The 19,161-nt window shown below is 32.3% G+C and overlaps 1 protein-coding gene across 2 annotated transcripts in view; it reads left to right on the top strand.

The window, feature by feature from the left end:
• The window catches only part of Drat (Death resistor Adh domain containing target), a 74,964-nt gene extending 58,877 nt beyond the window's left edge, over positions 1 to 16,087 (top strand). For both annotated transcript variants that reach the window (XM_068386048.1, XM_068386041.1), the window contains exons 3-9: positions 2,137 to 2,271; positions 2,492 to 2,592; positions 3,873 to 4,042; positions 4,756 to 4,909; positions 6,295 to 6,442; positions 6,803 to 6,955; positions 15,728 to 16,087. In XM_068386048.1, the coding sequence (XP_068242149.1) occupies positions 2,137 to 2,271; positions 2,492 to 2,592; positions 3,873 to 4,042; positions 4,756 to 4,909; positions 6,295 to 6,442; positions 6,803 to 6,955; positions 15,728 to 15,859 (993 nt within the window). In that variant the 3' untranslated portion in view covers positions 15,860 to 16,087. The remainder of the gene's footprint in view (positions 1 to 2,136; positions 2,272 to 2,491; positions 2,593 to 3,872; positions 4,043 to 4,755; positions 4,910 to 6,294; positions 6,443 to 6,802; positions 6,956 to 15,727) is intronic.
• The last annotated feature ends 3,074 nt before the right edge of the window (positions 16,088 to 19,161 follow it).

Raw genomic sequence — 19,161 nt, 5'->3', positions numbered from 1 at the left:
ATTGATAACAACGAGGTATAGAATTTAAAAATGTAAATTTACATAGCAATAAATTATAACGAAATTATTATGATAGAATATGCCTATGCCATAAGCAAAGATACCCCCATTCAATTCCAGTGACATAATTACACAAAGAATTGTGACCGCTTCCCTACACTACCATAAGTTTACATACGCTTTCATACATCAGGTTAATTTGTTGTTTGTCCCATTGTTTGAAAGCCTCTAAAAATAAGTTAAGTTATACTACATGCACAACAGAAGTACTGAGCAGGTTTATGTTGCAATTACTTTATTTGTGTCTCCTATGTTGGGTCACATGCTCAAAATAACAGGCAATTTGAGTTATTTATGAAGTAAAATATATAAGTTTTATGTAATCATGAGTTCTATTTTGAGTTATGACTTATCATATTTGTTGCTTTGGCTCTTATTTGAGAAATCTTGGTGACCTGTTTGCCTATGTCACTAGAAAGCGAACTCACTGTCTGTTGACTCGTCAGACGAGCTCCCCTTCAAAGAATAGCAACCCCACATAGCATTGTTTTTCTGTGGTTTTGGAAGACAGGATAATAAACATGGCAGTTGGCTGGTGTCTAGCTCTAAGAACATTTAGAAAATGCTCGATTCTACTTTGCTTCTGTGTCTCGTGATCCAGTAATATTCTATGACCCCGAATATAAGGGAGAAATTCTGATTTAGTTCTACACAAGGGAATTTCAGGCAGAAATGTTTTGACAAGCGATTTAGTTAGTCGTGTGCCGGTAGGTTAGAATAAGTTCCCCACTGTGCATGGTAATATTTTTCAGGGTTTTCTGTAATCAGAGAATGTTTAGGTAATGATATAATAAGGAAGTGTAAGGTTCAAAATCTTTTAGCCCAATGCATTAATCATACCTTTTTCTAACCGCTTACTTTGTTTTATGCGTTTCTGAACATTATTGTTGGTGCAAAGTACTGTAGAGTAAATCATTGAGTAATCTATCACCTTCTGTCATTGCACTCAAACCAAAGCCTTTGTTTAAGACAACCTATCTGAATAGCGTAAATTGGCTTAAATTCCACTACAGAAGGAATTAGATTAATTTATTTGTGGTGTTGAACATCCCTATCCGAGAAGTCTGTAGAAACATTAAGGAGATCAGTTTTATTACTAGATATATATATATATATATATATATATATATATATATATATATATATATGTGTGTGTGTGTGTGTGGGTGTGTATATATATGTGTGTGTGTGTGTGTGTGTGTGTGTGTGTGGGTGTGTGTGTGTGGTGAAAGTTAACAGTATATTTTTTATACTCCATGTATAGTATATAAGTTCTATGCATATGTATATATATATATATATATATATATATATATATATATATATAGATATAGATAGATAGATATGTGTATGTATGTATGTATGTATGTATGTATGTATGCATGCATTCTACACATTCCATTGCAGCAAAGCAGCGAGCTTAATAGAGCATAAAGATAGACTATTACAAATGTAATTTGAAGATACTGCATTACAAAGGAAACCCCGGCTAAGCAAGTGTCGGAGTTCTATAGGGAGAGACACTATTTGAGGAGCTCACTTATATAATTATTATGGTTTTGAAAATTAAGTTTCTCTTGGTTCAATTGAAGATTAGAGGTGTAAGTAGAAGTTTCAGGAGAAATTAATTGGATTGTAAGAAGTTTAATAAGAAAAATTAGAGGGAACGTAAATAGAAGTTAAATGGGCAAACCAAATGTATTTCTGTATAAGTAGAAGTTAAAGGAGGACAAACTAATGTAATTATAAGTGGATGTTAAAGGGGAAAGTTAGAGAGAATATCTTTAGAAGTTAAAGGGAAAAATGTAACTACTCATTATCGCTTGGCGGTATGGATGGTATTGTAAATCTCTTTTCCTGTATAAAAGTAGAGAAAAATATAGTTAGACCCCAGAAGACCTGATGCTTCAAAATACAACCTCTGAAACTGCCAAAGAGTTATTGTCAGGAGTCAATGACATAATTTAAAGAAATGCTAATCTGAAATGGAAACAATCAGCTCACATGAAAAATGTCTGGTAACATTGGAGTATATTTATGGGTAAAGGGTTTGCTGAATGTCCTTATTTCCCGTAGGTGCGCAATGCAGGGGTTTGCTATCGGTTACGGTCAGCATCATCATCATCAAGCATCAAATCTATTGAAGCTCTCCATTGTGGTTCTCCTCTCCATCACTCTGTCAGGGACACATCACTTTTCCCTGGTTATGAGGTAAGGATTAGTTCTTCAATTTCTGCTGAAAAGAAATGGGTTGCATAACTGATATATTGATTTTTCATGAATATCGGTTGGATTTTTATTTATAGGCCTATAAGTCTTTCTCAGAATAGAAAATATTGAAGAAAAGGGTGTATAGTTAATGTATGTGGAGTTGTTTTGAATTAAAAATAATATATGAATAATATATTGAACTAAATAAGAAATTTTACAGGTTGCAGGTACAGTAGATGCACTTGGTGAAGAGGTTGGAGAGACAGAACTGCAAGTTGGTGACAGAGTTATTGTATACCCATATGAGGGACATCCTCCTGGGTGAGTTCATCACTTGACTTTGTTAGAAAATTATTTTTTTGCAAAGTCAATTTCCCGTTAGGAGCAGCAAATTATTGGCATACTATTCTTTATCTTAAATTCACAAATGACTGAAACTGAATATTTACCTAGATGAAGATCTTGTACTTCCAAAGATGCAGAGATAACCCCCCCCTCCCGCTTTACTGTAAAATATTGGCCTATTAGCATTCTCAAATATATTCCAAATCACTAAGTATTTTCTTATTAGAGGTTAGTTCCAGGATAACTTACATAGCCAGAGAGATATTGGTAAGGGGAGCTCTGTGGTTAGGATACCAACAGATAGAAAATATCGTTGTTATTCAAACACTTTTATCTTAGCATATACTGAAAAAAAGGTCTGATTAGAGTCATAAGAGAATAACACACCATCAGTTATCATTAAGAAAAATAGAAATCTAGTCTAATAAGAGAACGATTAATGATTTTTATGAGCAAACAAAACTTCAGAAAAAACACCTTTAGTTTTGTAGCTGATGATACATAAACAGCACACTCCTTATAAAGACACATTTCATTCATGAAATTTTGTTTTATGCTATATTTATTTTTTCTCCAACTTTGGTGAAGATTTCTTTATTCTGGCTTATACATAGTTATCAATGCTTCAGTAATGTTTTGATTTGCAGGTTTTTCTTCTCTCATTAGCAGAGCTCTTGTGAATATCTGAATATTGTATGCAAGTTAAAAAAAGGCTTATCCTTCTGATTAAAAATACATCAACAATTTTCCATTTTTAAGTCAAGACACGAAATGTCTCTTGAGCACCTTCTGCCCAAGTTTCCATTTGGTTTTCATCTACAGCATATCATTCGCATTACTGGTCTTCATTCCTTTATCTATCTCCATATCTACTATTCATTGTCCTTTTTTGGATCATGTCAATCTATTATCCCACCTTTGGACACCAAATATTTTAGCAACTTCATACTTCTAATATGAATGTGACAGAGCATTCCAGCAACTAATTTTAGCAACCATTCTTATTTTTTTGCAAATTTGATGGTACTATCCCCCTGCTACCATGACTTTGCTTTACCATTATTTTTTTTCATATTCTTTTACGGGGAACTATTTCAATTGCCACTAAGCTCTAGTTACTTTCGAAATTTAGTAGCTAAGTGGAAATCAATTTGAGGATGATAGCTTTCTTTTGAATTATCAACATAATTTTGCATGTAATTATGTTAATAATGTTAATACTATTTTTACTATTATATAACTATTTTTTTCAATAGGTATGCAGAATATGTTGCAGTCCCCGAGACACAGTATTTAATCAAAGTGCCTGATAATATCAACCTCAGTACAGCAGCCATGCTACCTTCTGGAGCCCTCTGGGCCATGAATACAGTGTTCAGTGCTCATCAGCATGTTGAGAAGGTCCTATCAGAGAAAGGTGAAACAGGTGAGCTACCATGATGATTTCTGCTATGTTTCAGGTGTCCTTTCTTTTAGATTTATCTTCACTTCAATGATTATTAATCAATGTATGTATTATTAAACTGTGGGTCACCCAAAAAATAGAATGATGAACTTTCAATTTGAAAGCGGGAATAAAAGTAAGCGCAAAAGTAAAATTACAATGTGTTGAATTATTTAACATGTCTTGAACATAACTGTGAGGCAATAGTCACGATGTCATTCCATGGAGAAAAAGGGATATATATTGTCCATTTACCGGTACTTTTTAATTTGCTATTATCAGTATGCATACATATGTGACTACACTGTTGGCCTAACATAATTTGAGGATATGACTTATTTTTCTTGATTATTAATATTGCACTGCATTGTATTTTGCTACTACAGTACAGTACTCAAATTTAAAATAAGTTTATTAATAATCTTTGTTTTTCTCAATTGTTTCAATTATGCAAGACATCAGATACTTGCCTTGAGGTATTCATGCTACTTTATAAAATTTGAGTGTTCATATCAATTATAAAAACTACACTGAATGACCTAATTCAACATGAAGATATAGTAGAAACAAGTGTTTTTTATTTAGTATTTGGTTTTAATATAGAGAAAAAAATACATATGTCCAGAGTTAATGTTTTTTTCTTTATTTCAGAGTTTTTCCTATACTGTAAAGCATATTCTCGTCTTTTCCTTCAGGTAAATGCAAGATACTTGTTGTTGGTACTGGTGGTCTTGCATTGTGGGCTCTCAGAATTGCTCGGTTCTACTGGCCCGATAAGAGAGACAAAATCACTATTGCAGTTGCTTGTTTGAGGGATGAAGGCATATCTATTGCAAATGAATATCTGAGGCAAGTCAAGAACAACACCAGTTCATTTTGTTTTGTTGAAAATAAACAATATCACCAAATTATTATATATACTGTAGAGTACATTGATATATTTAATGTAATATATACAGAAAATTAATAGAATGTGTAATGTGCAGTACTGTATATGAATGGAGTACAGTACATATAATTAGCCTGTACAGTATCATAATTGTCATAAGCTTCATATCAAAATTTGTTACTATAAACTAAGACTTGAAATGACTGTTTTAATTACTATCTTAATTATTCTTAATGTGGCCTTTTGGAGGCTATTCACAGAATATTCATTCAGCACACAGAACATGATATAGATTACAATTTATGCTGCCCAATTAATACTCATCCTTTCAGTGTAATTTTATATTATATCCACTTTTGCATATAATATTCTGAGAAGAAACATTTGAACGCTGCAAAAGTAGATGTCCTAAAGGCAGTAGGGTATTTTGCTTAAATATGATAAGTATATAGATTAGCCTTATGTAAATTACCACTTTATAAACACTCTTGAAGGTTGAGTAGATATTTTCATATACTAGAAAACTTTAATTTAGGTTTAAAGGTAATGTAGAAAACTGAGGTGTATCTAAAAGTGATGTGGAAAACTATGAAGGTCTAACTGGGATGAAAAGAGTTATTACATGCACCTTAGAGAATAGGCCTGTGTGAGCTAACTAAAAACCTTAGCCTTACCAATACATAGATACTTAGCCTTCTGGTCTCAATTCTCCCTCTTGACCCGAGTGTGTCTACTTATTATTTCTCTCACTTACATGATGAAAGTAATAGCTGTTCCTTCATTTGATATCACATAGGTAATTTGATCTTTGTACTTTAGTACTAGTCCTTGACAACCCTTCCATAGCTTTTGATGCTTCTTTCACTCTTGGTGTTGAGCCATCCATACAATATGCTGCATAATTTTCGTTAATGATTTTGGGCAGCTAAATGTTTATGTACAGTACACTGTTTCACATGAAAGTGGGTGCTTAAAATAGTATTGTGAAAATACACAAAGAAAAGATAAATTGCTTTATTTTAATACTGTTATGAATACAATATGTAGAAAGTCTAGTAGGTAAATTACTTTATTCTAAGAACAAGCCTTGAAAAATAATGATTTATTGAGGAGAATTTGATGAGTATAAGATTTACATAAATAGGTTTAAAAGCAGTCTAATGGTTATTATAATTAGAACAATATTGTAAGAATTTTTATGTTTTCTATAATTATTTCTGTATAACAGATAGACAATTTGCAAGTTACTGTGCAGTACTTCATTGTGGAGATTTCACTTTATTCTCTGTGTTTATATAAATTAGACTATTTACTGTAACATTATTAACAGCATTTTTTTCCTCAGGGTAAATGTTGTTCAGTGGAATGAAGATCTTTATGAGGAACAACTGGTTGAACGAACAAAAGATGCATGTGGTGGGCCAGTCGATATTGTAATTGATTTCAGTGCTACTTCACGTTCCCTACGTAGAGCTCTGAAGTGCTTGGCCGAGGTAATTGCTTCAGGAATTGGGTTAAAATTTTTATATTTTTGGTTTCCTTTAGTTTTCATGATGAACTTTTAAAACTCCCATACCTTCTTTTCTATATAATTTCATGTACACTTGGACTATTTGGTTTCTTGCACTTCACGTATCGATGTAACGTTATTACCATGCATATAGAAATGGGTTATTTTGTTGTTTAACAAGAATTTTTTTTTTTTTTTTTAGTGTGGATCTACTTCAGTCCTGGTGGTGATGGATTTAAAAATGCCACAATATCTTTAGATAGAATACAAATTTCATACAGTATAATTCTGCTTGTGTCTTATCTGTTGTAGTGATTTTATGTATTTTACCTGTATTTTCTAGGGTGGAGTTGTGTTAATGAGTTCAGAGCATGCAGAAGGACTCATATCTCGGTATAGTGTTGAGGCTGAGAAGGATAATCACCATCTTATCCCAATTGAGTTTGGAACACTCAATCAGTTGAAGAATCTTGTGCATCTAGTGGCAAATGGCGAGGTAGGAACAGATTATTTCTCTGTACTTAGATTTGAATAATCCTACTTTACATGAAAGTCCCAAGGTTTGTATGCCTCTCAGAATTAATTGGCTAAAACTGAAAATCTTCTAGGAATTTTCCTGCCATTCTAGCAGCATATGAGTTTAACAACCAAAATTGATTATTGAAGTTTCTTCTGACACAAAATAAAGCTTTTAAAATTTAAAATAGGAGATATTTTGGCACAATCTGAAAAGTCATTACATGGCACATGGTGGTTATGTAGTTATGGGTGGGTGAGGGGATAGCCTTACCCTACTGCATGACAAAGGTAAGCCACTAAATTTTCACTGCTGCTGCTGAATCTTTTGTAATTGAATCTTTGTGTTTTGTTTGCTTTTTGTTATAGTAAGTGTGAAAGTGGAAATTTAAGACATGTTGATTTATGTATAAGTTGTCTGAAGATCCCCATATTCTTTATGCCTTTTGTGCAGGGTGAGACTGTTTAGTCTTCGGACCTCTGCACCCCCCCCCCCCCCATGACGAGTGTCAATTATGGTTTTCCAATCTCTAAGCAAAGTTTGGGAAGAAGAGGAATAAACCAATAAAGACTTCTCTGCCATCTTCCATAGGTATTACTCTCCTGATAGATGGCCAAGGAACATTTCGATTCATTCCTCCCCTTCCTCAGGCTAAATATTTCTGAGTCTCTTACGAGTATTCTCGGGCTTGGTTCACTCGGAGTGCCCAAAGGGGAAAGAAGTATTTCATCTCTGCTCTGAGCGTTGTTCAGTCTAGGCAGTGGAATCTTCCTCCTCATGTGAAGGATTTATTATGTGAGCCATTGTAATTGAATCTTTGCATTTTGTTTGCTTTTTGTTATAGTAAGTGTGAAAGTGGAAGTTTAGGGCATTTAGATTTATGTCCAAGTTGTCTGAAGATCCCCATATTCTTTATGCCTTTTGTGCAGGGTGAGACTGTTTAGGCTTCGGACCTCCCCCCCCCCATGACGAGTGTCAATTATGGTTTTCCACTTTCTAAGCAAAGTTTGGGAATAAGAGGAATAACCCAATAATGACTTCTCTGCCATTTTCCATAGGTATTACTCTCCTGATGGATGGCCAAGGAACATTTCGATTCATTCCTCCTCTTCCTCAGGCTAAATATTTCTGAGTCTCTTGCGAGTATTCTCGGGCTTGGTTCACTCGGAGTGCCCAAAGGGGAAAGAAGTATTTCATCTCTGCTCTGAGTGTTGTTCAGTCTAGGCAGTGGAATCTTCCTCCTCATGTGAAGGATTTATTATGTGAGCCATTGTAATTGAATTTTTGTGTTTTGTTTGCTTTTTGTTGTAGTAAGTGTGAAAGTGGAAGTTTAGGGCATTTAGATTTATGTCTAAGTTGTCTGAAGATCCCCATATTCTTTATGCCTTTTGTGCAGGGTGAGACTGTTTAGTCTTCCCCACCTCCCTATGACAAGTGTCAATTATGGTCTTCCAATCAGTAAACAAAGTTTGGGTAGAAGAGGAATAAACCAAAAAAGACTTCTCTGCCATCTTCCGTAGGTATTACCCCCTAAGCTGATGGCCTAGGAACATTTCGATTCATTCCTCCCCTTTTTCAGGCTAGATATTTCTGAGATTCTTACGAGTATTCTTGGGCTTGGTTCACTGGTTATGCTCAAAGGGGAAAGAAGTCTTTGATCCCTGGTCTGAGCATTGTTCAGTCTAGGCAGTGGAATCTTCCTCCTCATGTGAAGGATTTATTATGTAAGCCAGTGCCATGAGATACATGGCCAGACAACTTCCCTCCACATTTGTACGAGAGGGTGTAACACTGTACTGGGCCTGTGTGTATCTTGTCCCTACTCTGTGGAAGGTTATGCAGTATTGCTTCTGTCTCTCAGTCAACCGTTTTTGCTAGGGATCATTACACCGATGCCATTGCTGCAACCATTCACATTCTGGTTCATCATCTGCCTCCTAAGTAAATGTTTCCAGACCCGTTCTCAGATTTGATTGTTCATTCATACTCTAGAAAAAGGGAAAGCTTTCCAGAGTTGGGAAAGATGAGGAACTTTGTGCTTGCCCTACAATGTTATTATTGTCAGATGAGGGCATGAACATTTAATAATAATAATAATAATAATAATAATAATAATAATAATAATAATAATAATAATAATAATAATAAGAGGATATCTCCTGTGAAATAGTTCAGTGGCTGCTTGGTTCCCTGATTTGTCTGCATCTTCATTTCCAAACATATCCACATGCAGCCTATTGGAAGGCAATAGAAATTTACTGATGTGCCTTTGGATTTCCTTAGGTAAATCCCTTTAGAATTTGTAAACCTAAGGAATTGGGTAAGCTGAAGACTTACATTACCTACAACACAATTTTTGAGTCACAACAAAGTGTGAAATTAGCTTTCCTTCCTATGATACTTTCAGTAACTGTTAAAATCCCACGCAATTCTGGATTGTAATAGAGGTTGCTAAGGGGAGTGTATCTTTGCACGATTATGAAATCTCTATTATAGACTCCATATGAATAAAATCAGTAGGCTACCCTTATGCTCTTCATCATGTTCTGTATACATTGAACTGATCTCCTCTGCATCAAAATTGAATGAATGGATTTCTTCTACATCAACATTAATCGAACTGATCTTCTCTTTAATAAAACTAATTAAACTGGTCCCATCTTCATCAAAACTACTCGAAAAGATGGTTACTTCATCAAAATTAATCTAATGGATCTTTTCATCAAAACTGATTGAACTGATCTCTTCTTCATCGGAACTAACTGAAAAGATAATTTCTTCATCAAAATAATCTAATAGATCTCTTGATCAAAAGTGATTGAATAAATCTCATCATAACCTAATTTAACAGATATTTTTTTCATCAAAATCGATTGAACTGATTTCCTCTTTATAGTGATTAGCTAAAAACAATCTTCTCCTCATCAAAATTAATTGAATTTATTTCTTCATCATCAAAATTAATTAAATGCATATCTTCTTCATCTGAAATAATTGAACAAATTTCCTCTTTATTAAAAATAACTGAACAAATCTCCTCTTGATTGAAATTAGCAGAACAGATTCCCTCTTCATCAAAATTAAGTGAACAAATTTATTCATCAAAATTAATTGAACAGATCTCTTCTTCCTCAAAATTAATTGAATGGATCTCCTATTCAAAATTGATTGAACACATCATCTATTCATCAAAAGTATTTGAAAAGATTTCTTCTTTGTCAAAATTAATTGAATAGATTCCTTCTTCAACTGAATTAATTGCACAGATCTCTTCCTCCTCAAAACTAATTAATCAGATTTCTTTTCCATCAAAATTAATTGAATTGAGCTCTTCCTCAAAACCAATTGATCAATTTTCTTTTTCATCAAAATTAATTGAATAGAGCTCTTCAAAACCAATTTAACATTTTATTTCCACCAAAATTAATTGAATTGAGCTCTTCTTTAAAACCAATTGAACAGATTTCTTCTCCATTAAAATTAATTGAATTGAGCTCTTCCTCAAAACCAATTCAACAGATTTCTTCTCCATCAAAACTGATTGAATTTAGCTCTTCCTCAAAACCAATTTAACAGAGTTCTTCTCCATCAAAATTAATTGAATGGAGCTCTTCCTTAAAACTAATTGAACAGATTTCTTCTCCATTAAAATTAATTGAATTGAGCTCTTCCTCAAAACCAATTTAACAGATTTCTTCTCCATCAAAACTGATTGAATTTAGCTCTTCCTCAAAACCAATTTAACAGAGTTCTTCTCCATCAAAATTAATTGAATGGAGCTCTTCCTTAAAACTAATTGAACAGATTTCTTCTCCATCAAAATTAATTGGATTGAGTTCTTTTTTAAAACTAATTGAACAGATTTCTTCTCCATCAAAATTAAATGAATTGAGCTCTTCCTCAAAACTAATTGGACAGATTGCTTCTCCATCAAAATTAATTGAATTCAGGTTTTCCTCAAAACTAATCCCACAGTTTTCTTCTCCATCAAAATTAATGGAATGAAACTCTTCCTCAAAACTAATTGAACAGATTTCTTCTCCATCAAAATTAATTGAATTGAGCCCTTCCTCAAAACTAATAATACAGATTTCTTCTCCATCAAAATTAAATGAATTGAGCTCTTCCTCAAAACTAATAATACAGATTTCTTCTCCATCAAAATTAATTGAATTGAGCTCTTCCTCAAAACTAATAATACAGTTTTCTTCTCCACCAAAATTAAATGAATTGAGCTCTTCCTCAAAACTAATTGAACAGATTTCTTCTCCATCAAAATTAATTGGATCGAGGTTTTCCTCAAAACTAATACTACAGTTTTCTTCTCCATCAAAATTAATGGAATGGAACTCTACCTCAAAACTAATTGAACAGATTTCTTCTCCATCAAAATTAATTGAATTGAGCCCTTCCTCAAAACTAATAATACAGATTTCTTCTCTATCAAAATTTAGTGAATTGCGCTCTTCCTCAAAACTAATTGAACAGATTTCTTCTCCATCAAAATTAATTGAATTGAGCCCTTCCTCAAAACTAATAATACAGATTTCTTCTCCATCAAACTTAATTGAATGGAGCTCTTCCTGAAAACTAATTGAACAGATTTCTTCTCCATCAAAATTAATTGAGTTGAGCTCTTCCTCAAAATCAATTGAACAGATTTCTTCTCCATTAAAATTAATTGACTTGAGCTCTTCCTCAAAACCAATTTAACAGATTTCTTCTCCATCAAAACTGATTGAATTTAGCTCTTCCTCAAAACCAATTTAACAGAGTTCTTCTCCATCAAAATTAATTGAATGGAGCTCTTCCTTAAAACTAATTGAACAGATTTCTTCTCCATCAAAATTAATTGAATTGAGTTCTTCCTTAAAACTAATTGAACAGATTTCTTCTCCATCAAAATTAAATGAATTGAGCTCTTCCTCAAAACTAATTGGACAGATTTCTTCTCCATCAAAATTAATTGAATTCAGGTTTTCCTCAAAACTAATCCCACAGTTTTCTTCTCCATCAAAATTAATGGAATGGAACTCTTCCTCAAAACTAATTGAACAGATTTCTTCTCCATCAAAATTAATTGAATTGAGCCCTTCCTCAAAACTAATAATACAGATTTCTTCTCCATCAAAATTAAATGAATTGAGCTCTTCCTCAAAACTAATGATACAGATTTCTTCTCCATCAAAATTAATTGAATTGAGCTCTTCCTCAAAACTAATAATACAGTTTTCTTCTCCACCAAAATTAAATGAATTGAGCTCTTCCTCAAAACTAATTGAACAGATTTTTTCTCCATCAAAATTAATTGGATCGAGGTTTTCCTCAAAACTAATACTACAGTTTTCTTCTCCATCAAAATTAATGGAATGGAACTCTACCTCAAAACTAATTGAACAGATTTCTTCTCCATCAAAATTAATTGAATTGAGCCCTTCCTCAAAACTAATAATACAGATTTCTTCTCTATCAAAATTTAATGAATTGCGCTCTTCCTCAAAACTAATTGAACAGATTTCTTCTCCATCAAAATTAATTGAATTGAGCCCTTCCTCAAAACTAATAATACAGATTTCTTCTCCATCAAACCTAATTGAATGAAGCTCTTCCTGAAAACTAATTGAACAGATTTCTTCTCCATCAAAATTAATTGAGTTGAGCTCTTCCTCAAAATCAATTGAACAGATTTCTTCTCCATTAAAATTAATTGACTTGAGCTCTTCCTCAAAACCAATTTAACAGATTTCTTCTCCATCAAAACTGATTGAATTTAGCTCTTCCTCAAAACCAATTTAACAGAGTTCTTCTCCATCAAAATTAATTGAATGGAGCTCTTCCTTAAAACTAATTGAACAGATTTCTTCTCCATCAAAATTAATTGAATTGAGTTCTTCCTTAAAACTAATTGAACAGATTTCTTCTCCATCAAAATTAAATGAATTGAGCTCTTCCTCAAAACTAATTGGACAGATTTCTTCTCCATCAAAATGAATTGAATTCAGGTTTTCCTCAAAACTAATCCTACAGTTTTCTTCTCCATCAAAATTAATGGAATGGAACTCTTCCTCAAAACTAATTGAACAGATTTCTTCTCCATCAAAATTAATTGAATTGAGCCCTTCCTCAAAACTAATAATACAGATTTCTTCTCCATCAAAATTAAATGAATTGAGCTCTTCCTCAAAACTAATAATACAGATTTCTTCTCCATCAAAATTAATTGAATTGAGCTCTTCCTCAAAACTAATAATACAGTTTTCTTCTCCACCAAAATTAAATGAATTGAGCTCTTCCTCAAAACTAATTGAACAGATTTCTTCTCCATCAAAATTAATTGGATCGAGGTTTTCCTCAAAACGAATACTATAGTTTTCTTCTCCATCAAAATTAATGGAATGGAACTCTACCTCAAAACTAATTGAACAGATTTCTTCTCCATCAAAATTAATTGAATTGAGCCCTTCCTCAAAACTAATAATACAGATTTCTTCTCTATCAAAATTAAATGAATTGAGCTCTTTCTCAAAACTAATAATACAGATTTCATCTCCATCATAATTAATTGAATTGAGCTCTTCCTCAAAACTAATAATACAGATTTCTTTTCCATCAAACTTAATTGAATGGAGCTCTTCCTGAAAACTAATTGAACAGATTTCTTCTCCATCAAAATTAATTGAGTTGAGCTCTCCCTCAAAATCAATTTAACAGATATCTTCTCCATCAAAATTAATTGAATTTAGCTCTTCCTCGAAACTAATTGAACAGATTTCTTCTCCATCAAAATTAATTGAATTGAGCCCTTCCTCAAAACTAATAATACAGTTTTCTTCTCCATCAAAAATAATTAAATGGAACTCTTCCTCAAAACTAATTAAACAGATTTCCTCTCCATCAAAATTAATTGAATTGAGCTCTTCCTTAAAACTAATTGAACAGATTTCTTCTCCATCAAAATTAATTGAATCGAGGTTTTCCTCAAAATTAATAATACAGATTTCTTCTTCATCAAAATTAATTGAATTGAGCTCTTCCTTAAAACTAATTGAACAGATTTCTTCTCCATCAAAATTAATTGAATCGAAGTTTTCCTCAAAACTAATAATACAGATTTCTTCTCCATCAAAATTAATTGAATTGAGCTCTTCCTTAAAACTAATTGAACAGATTTCTTCTCCATCAAAATTAATTGAATTTAGCTCTTCCTCAAAACTAATTGAACAGATCTCTTCTCCATCAAAATTAATTGAATTGAGCTCTTCCTCAAAACTAATAATACAGATTTCTTATCCATCAAAATTAAATGAATTGAGCTCTTCCTCAAAACTAATTGAACAGATTTCTTCTCCATCAAAATTAATTGAATTTAGCCCTTCCTCAAAACAAATTGAACAGATTCCTTCTCCATCAAAATTAATTGAATTTAGCTCTTCCTCAAAACTAATTGATCAGATTTCTTCTCCATCAAAATAATTGAATTCAGGTCTTCCTCAAAACTAATTGAACATATTTCTTCTCTATCAAAATTAATGGAATTTAGCTCTTCCTCAAAACTAATTGTACAGATTTCTTCTCCATCAAAATTAATTGAATGAAGCTCTTCCTCAAAACTAATTGAACAGATTTCTTCTCCATCAAAATTAATTGAGTTGAGCTCTTCCTCAAAACCAATCAAACAGGTTTCTTCTCTATCAAAATTAATTGAATTTATCTCTTCCTGAAAACTAATTGAACAGATTTCTTCTCCATCAAAATCAATTGAATGAAGCTCTTCCTCAAAACCAATCGAACAGATTTATTCTCCATCAAAATTAATTGAATTTAGCTCTTCCTCAAAACTAATTGAACAGATTTCTTCTCCATCAAAATTTATTGAATTGAGCTCTTCCTCAAAACCAATGGAACAGATTTCTTCTCCATCAAAATTAATTGAATTTAGCTCTTCCTCAAAACTAATTGAACAGACTTCTTCTCCATCAAAATTGATTGAATTTAGCTCTTCCTTAAAACCAATTTAACAGATTTCTTCTCCACCAAAAGTAATTGAATGGAACTCTTCCTCAAAACTAATTGAGCAGTTTTCTTCTCAACCAAAAATAATTGAATGGAACTCTTCCTCAAAACTAATCAAGTAGACCAATAGGCTCCCCCCACTCCCTTAAGTCACAAGAATGGCTAGGTTGCAGACACTAATAGAAATTATCGAGATTGGGCCGGGCTTAAACTCCGATCCAACAGATTGTGTTACAAGGACATTTCCAATAGGTTACTACAAATCAACAATAATACAATGCTATATAGCTGTTTGGGTAAAGCTACCATAATTTGTTTCCTCAAAATATAACTGACCAAAATAACAAGCATGCACTTCACAACAGTTTCACGAGCACATTGGAAATAAAGGCATTATTAATGTTATATCTTTTTTCTTTTTAAGAATAATTTCACAAATAGTATAAGTGTTTAATCATGCTTAAATAATGGTTATCTTATATATATATATATATATATATATATATATATATACACACATATATATATACTGTATATATACAGTATATATAAATATATATGCATACATATATACATACACACACACACACACACACACACACACATATATATATATATATATATATATATATATATATATATATATATATATAGTGAAAAAATATCTGTAACATGGAATTTACAAGGTTACAGTTATTTAAACAATGTATTCCAATATTTCTACTCCTATACTTTCAGATAGAGCCACCACCTCACACAGTATTCTCAGCGGATCGGGCCAACGAGGCACTAGCCAAAATTGGTCGAGGATTGATATCTGGCAGGGCCATTCTTGAATTTCCCGAAGAAGATGAAGAAACAGAGGAGTAAAAAGAAAGGATGAAAATATTTCTGTGAAAAAAAGCATAGTGACAATTCTTTTGGGCATTTTCCTAATTTTGCATAAAAGCTTAGGGGTGCCTGTTGTCTATAAATCTGCTCTGAATATAAATACTGTTTGTGTATATGTGCATTAAAACACTTCCAGAATCATACTCAGCTGGGACTGAAGAGAAGTGCTTTTCTTGGTTGCAAAACAATAAAAAAAAAAAAAAATAATCGTCAAGAGAACAACTACAATCAGTTTAAATAATATCGTTGGCCATGTTTTTATTTTGTCTGTGAAGTACTTAATAGAATATACTGCAATCATGTATTGCTTTAAAAAATCATTATGAGCAACATTAATCATTTGGGCATCTGGGCCATGGTAGCATTGCAAGATGTTCTAAAAGATTGTGGTAATTGCACTGTGAGCAGATGTCAATAATAGTCTTATGATTTTCTTTGAGCTACCATTGTTGACAAGGGGTGATGGAGGATTTTTAATTTCTATGGGGTTATTTCAGTGCTATAAGTCGTATACAGTCAGATATCTCTTAATTGCAATATTTAAGCACAATTATTAAATTAATGGGTAAAGCTACAGTAATCTATTTTCTAAATATATCTAACCAACCCAGTAAGCATGTATCTCACAACAGTTTCACATAATATCCTGTATTAAATAATATAAAAGGCTGTGATATTTAGGCACTTCATAAATATGATCAGAGTACCAACCATAGTGGTGTTCATTATTTCCTTCTATCTTTATTATAAAAAATAATGTGCCATCAGAACCATGTAATCATACAGTACATTTGTAGTACGCTATGCACAAAGAACATAGCGGCAATCATTGTGTCCAAGTCTCTTGACATGGACAATATCTCAAAGTAAATGGCCTCGATAACTGTTACATGCTTTACAGTATTAGAAGCAGATTTTATAATGAAAGACATTTTTAGCCCCATTAATGTATATTGTACCTGTGTGTATTTCCATTGACATCTATTTCATTGTCTTCAGACATCAGCTATCGTAATTCAGTTTCCAACATGCTTCCCAGAAAATGCATTTTATAAATGTACTGTTGTAATTGACTGTTGTGAAATGGAGTGTGCAATGTTAAAGACACTCATTATTATGTAGATTTGCTTAAGTCACTGCTGCCTTAAAAAATTGCAGTGTTAGTTCGACTTGCTTACCTCATGCATCCCAGGAGCTAACTTTTATACCACAAAATGGCAAAAGGTATTTAGCAGTCACTGTTGATTTTTTGTGGAATTATTAATTTTATGTTTATGTACAGTATACAGGCAACACTACAACGTGACACCATATATACATATACTTATCATTTATAAGTGAAAATGTATTGTTTTATACATGAATTACAGTACTTATACAGTATATGAACCCACCTGGTACTGACGCGAAGTAAAATTTCGAGTGTTTTCATAAAACAATTTTGCCATTTCTTATTCATGTTCAGGGAAACTGATAAATGGTGTATTATGAAAGTGTGAAATATTGAATCAATTAAAAAAACTCACTTTAATTCTATTGTTAAAGAGTTTCAAACCAGGAAAATTTTGGTGACAAGCAGTAAGCTGCGCCACTGAATTAGCAAACCCAACGGAGTTGAAGATACCTTATAAATTGTACACTGAAAGTGCTGGTACAATGACTGGTCTTCAGAAGGGTATGCTCTCTACTTATAAACAACCCTCTACTTATGCAACCAGAATTATTGCACTTACCCTGAATTGACAGTTGGTTGCTTTGATATAAAAGTATACATATATTGATCTAAATATGTGGTATATATTTTATCTTACACACCAACCTCATGGAGTACTTCAAGATCACCAGTGATATGATCCAAATTTGATTATCATTACCCATTTTATTTTATAAGTTACTGTATCTATGAAATTTTGTCTTAAATTTAAAGTTGTCCTTTAATTACAATTTAATAATTATGAAAATTAGTTATAATTTAGTAATTATGAAAATATTTGGTATCATCTTTTGCAATAAGTTACATAGGCACTACGTTCCATGACTTAGAATTAAACTTCAACAGAAAAAGATGATATCAGCTGAAAATCTACAGGTATTTTATTTATTCAGAAAACATTAAATACTCTTCATTAATAAACTTGAATAATAGTTACTTATGAATATTAGTATTAAATCCTGTTCTAAAGTAATGTGTATAGTATTTGTGCTTTATTTCAACTGTGTGATCTGTGCTAGTATCCCTACATTTGGTCTGTTTTCAAGCTTGAAAATGCATATTAGTGAATCTGTGATTTAATTCTGTTTCGATCATTCCTATTACTTTTCTGAAGCTTAATTTGTGAAAGCTAAAATAGAGGAGTAATGTAAGTTATGTCTAGTTTTTTAAGTGTCAACAAGTTCGCAAGAATATTATCTAAATGAATGTGTCATGGTAATGGACGCTTAAATTTATTCACATTGTATTAGTTGGTGGTGAGAGAGAGAGAGAAAAAAAGAATCTGAATGCAGGCAAGATAGCTGTTAAAGTAATGTTTCTTCATTTCAGGTTCATGTCGTGGATAGCAAGCTATCAAATAAATCAATATTTGTTATCAAAGTGAAGCTAGTTATCACAGATATCTGTGAATATTCTTTTTTACTTTAAGAGATGGTTTTATCATAATTTGTGGGTGTTGATATAAAAATGGATGGAAATGTAAGCAATGTATAGTTATACCTTATACACCCCACATAGAAAATATTTTTTTACATAATTTTCTTGTATATATACCAATCACTTTCCTAGGTCTGTATGTAAAATTATATCCAGTGAAATGAACTTAATATGAAATATATCAAATCTGTATAAAAACATAAATTATATTATCAAAGAACACTTTTCTTCATGGCAAACTTATCCAAGGAAATTTGTATTGTATTGATTTGTTGAAATTTATTCACTTGCCATAGGATAAGACCTGTATATAGCTATCTTTCTTGTATGGCTGCTAATGTAAACACTGTTGAATTGTATAGCTACTATATGTGAGGATATTTAAAACTAGAATAGTATTATGTACTGTATTATAACTACTGTAGGCAGTCAAATTAATAAAATTCAAAATTCAAATATTTTTAAAGTAAATCCCATAAGAGAGATTACTTGAGTGCCATATGGGGATGAGATCATGATGAGGGGTAGATGGAGATGGTTTGTGCATGCTCTTCGCACTCCCCAAGAGTGATTAGTTCACCAAACGTTCAGCGGGGCCCCACAAGGCACTAGAAGAGTTGGAAGACCCAGG

Source organism: Palaemon carinicauda, chromosome 1 (genome assembly GCF_036898095.1).
Source record: "Palaemon carinicauda isolate YSFRI2023 chromosome 1, ASM3689809v2, whole genome shotgun sequence".
NCBI classification, from domain to species: domain Eukaryota; kingdom Metazoa; phylum Arthropoda; class Malacostraca; order Decapoda; family Palaemonidae; genus Palaemon; species Palaemon carinicauda.
Note: the sequence above shows the minus strand (reverse complement) of the source record. Positions and strands in the feature narration are given on the sequence as shown.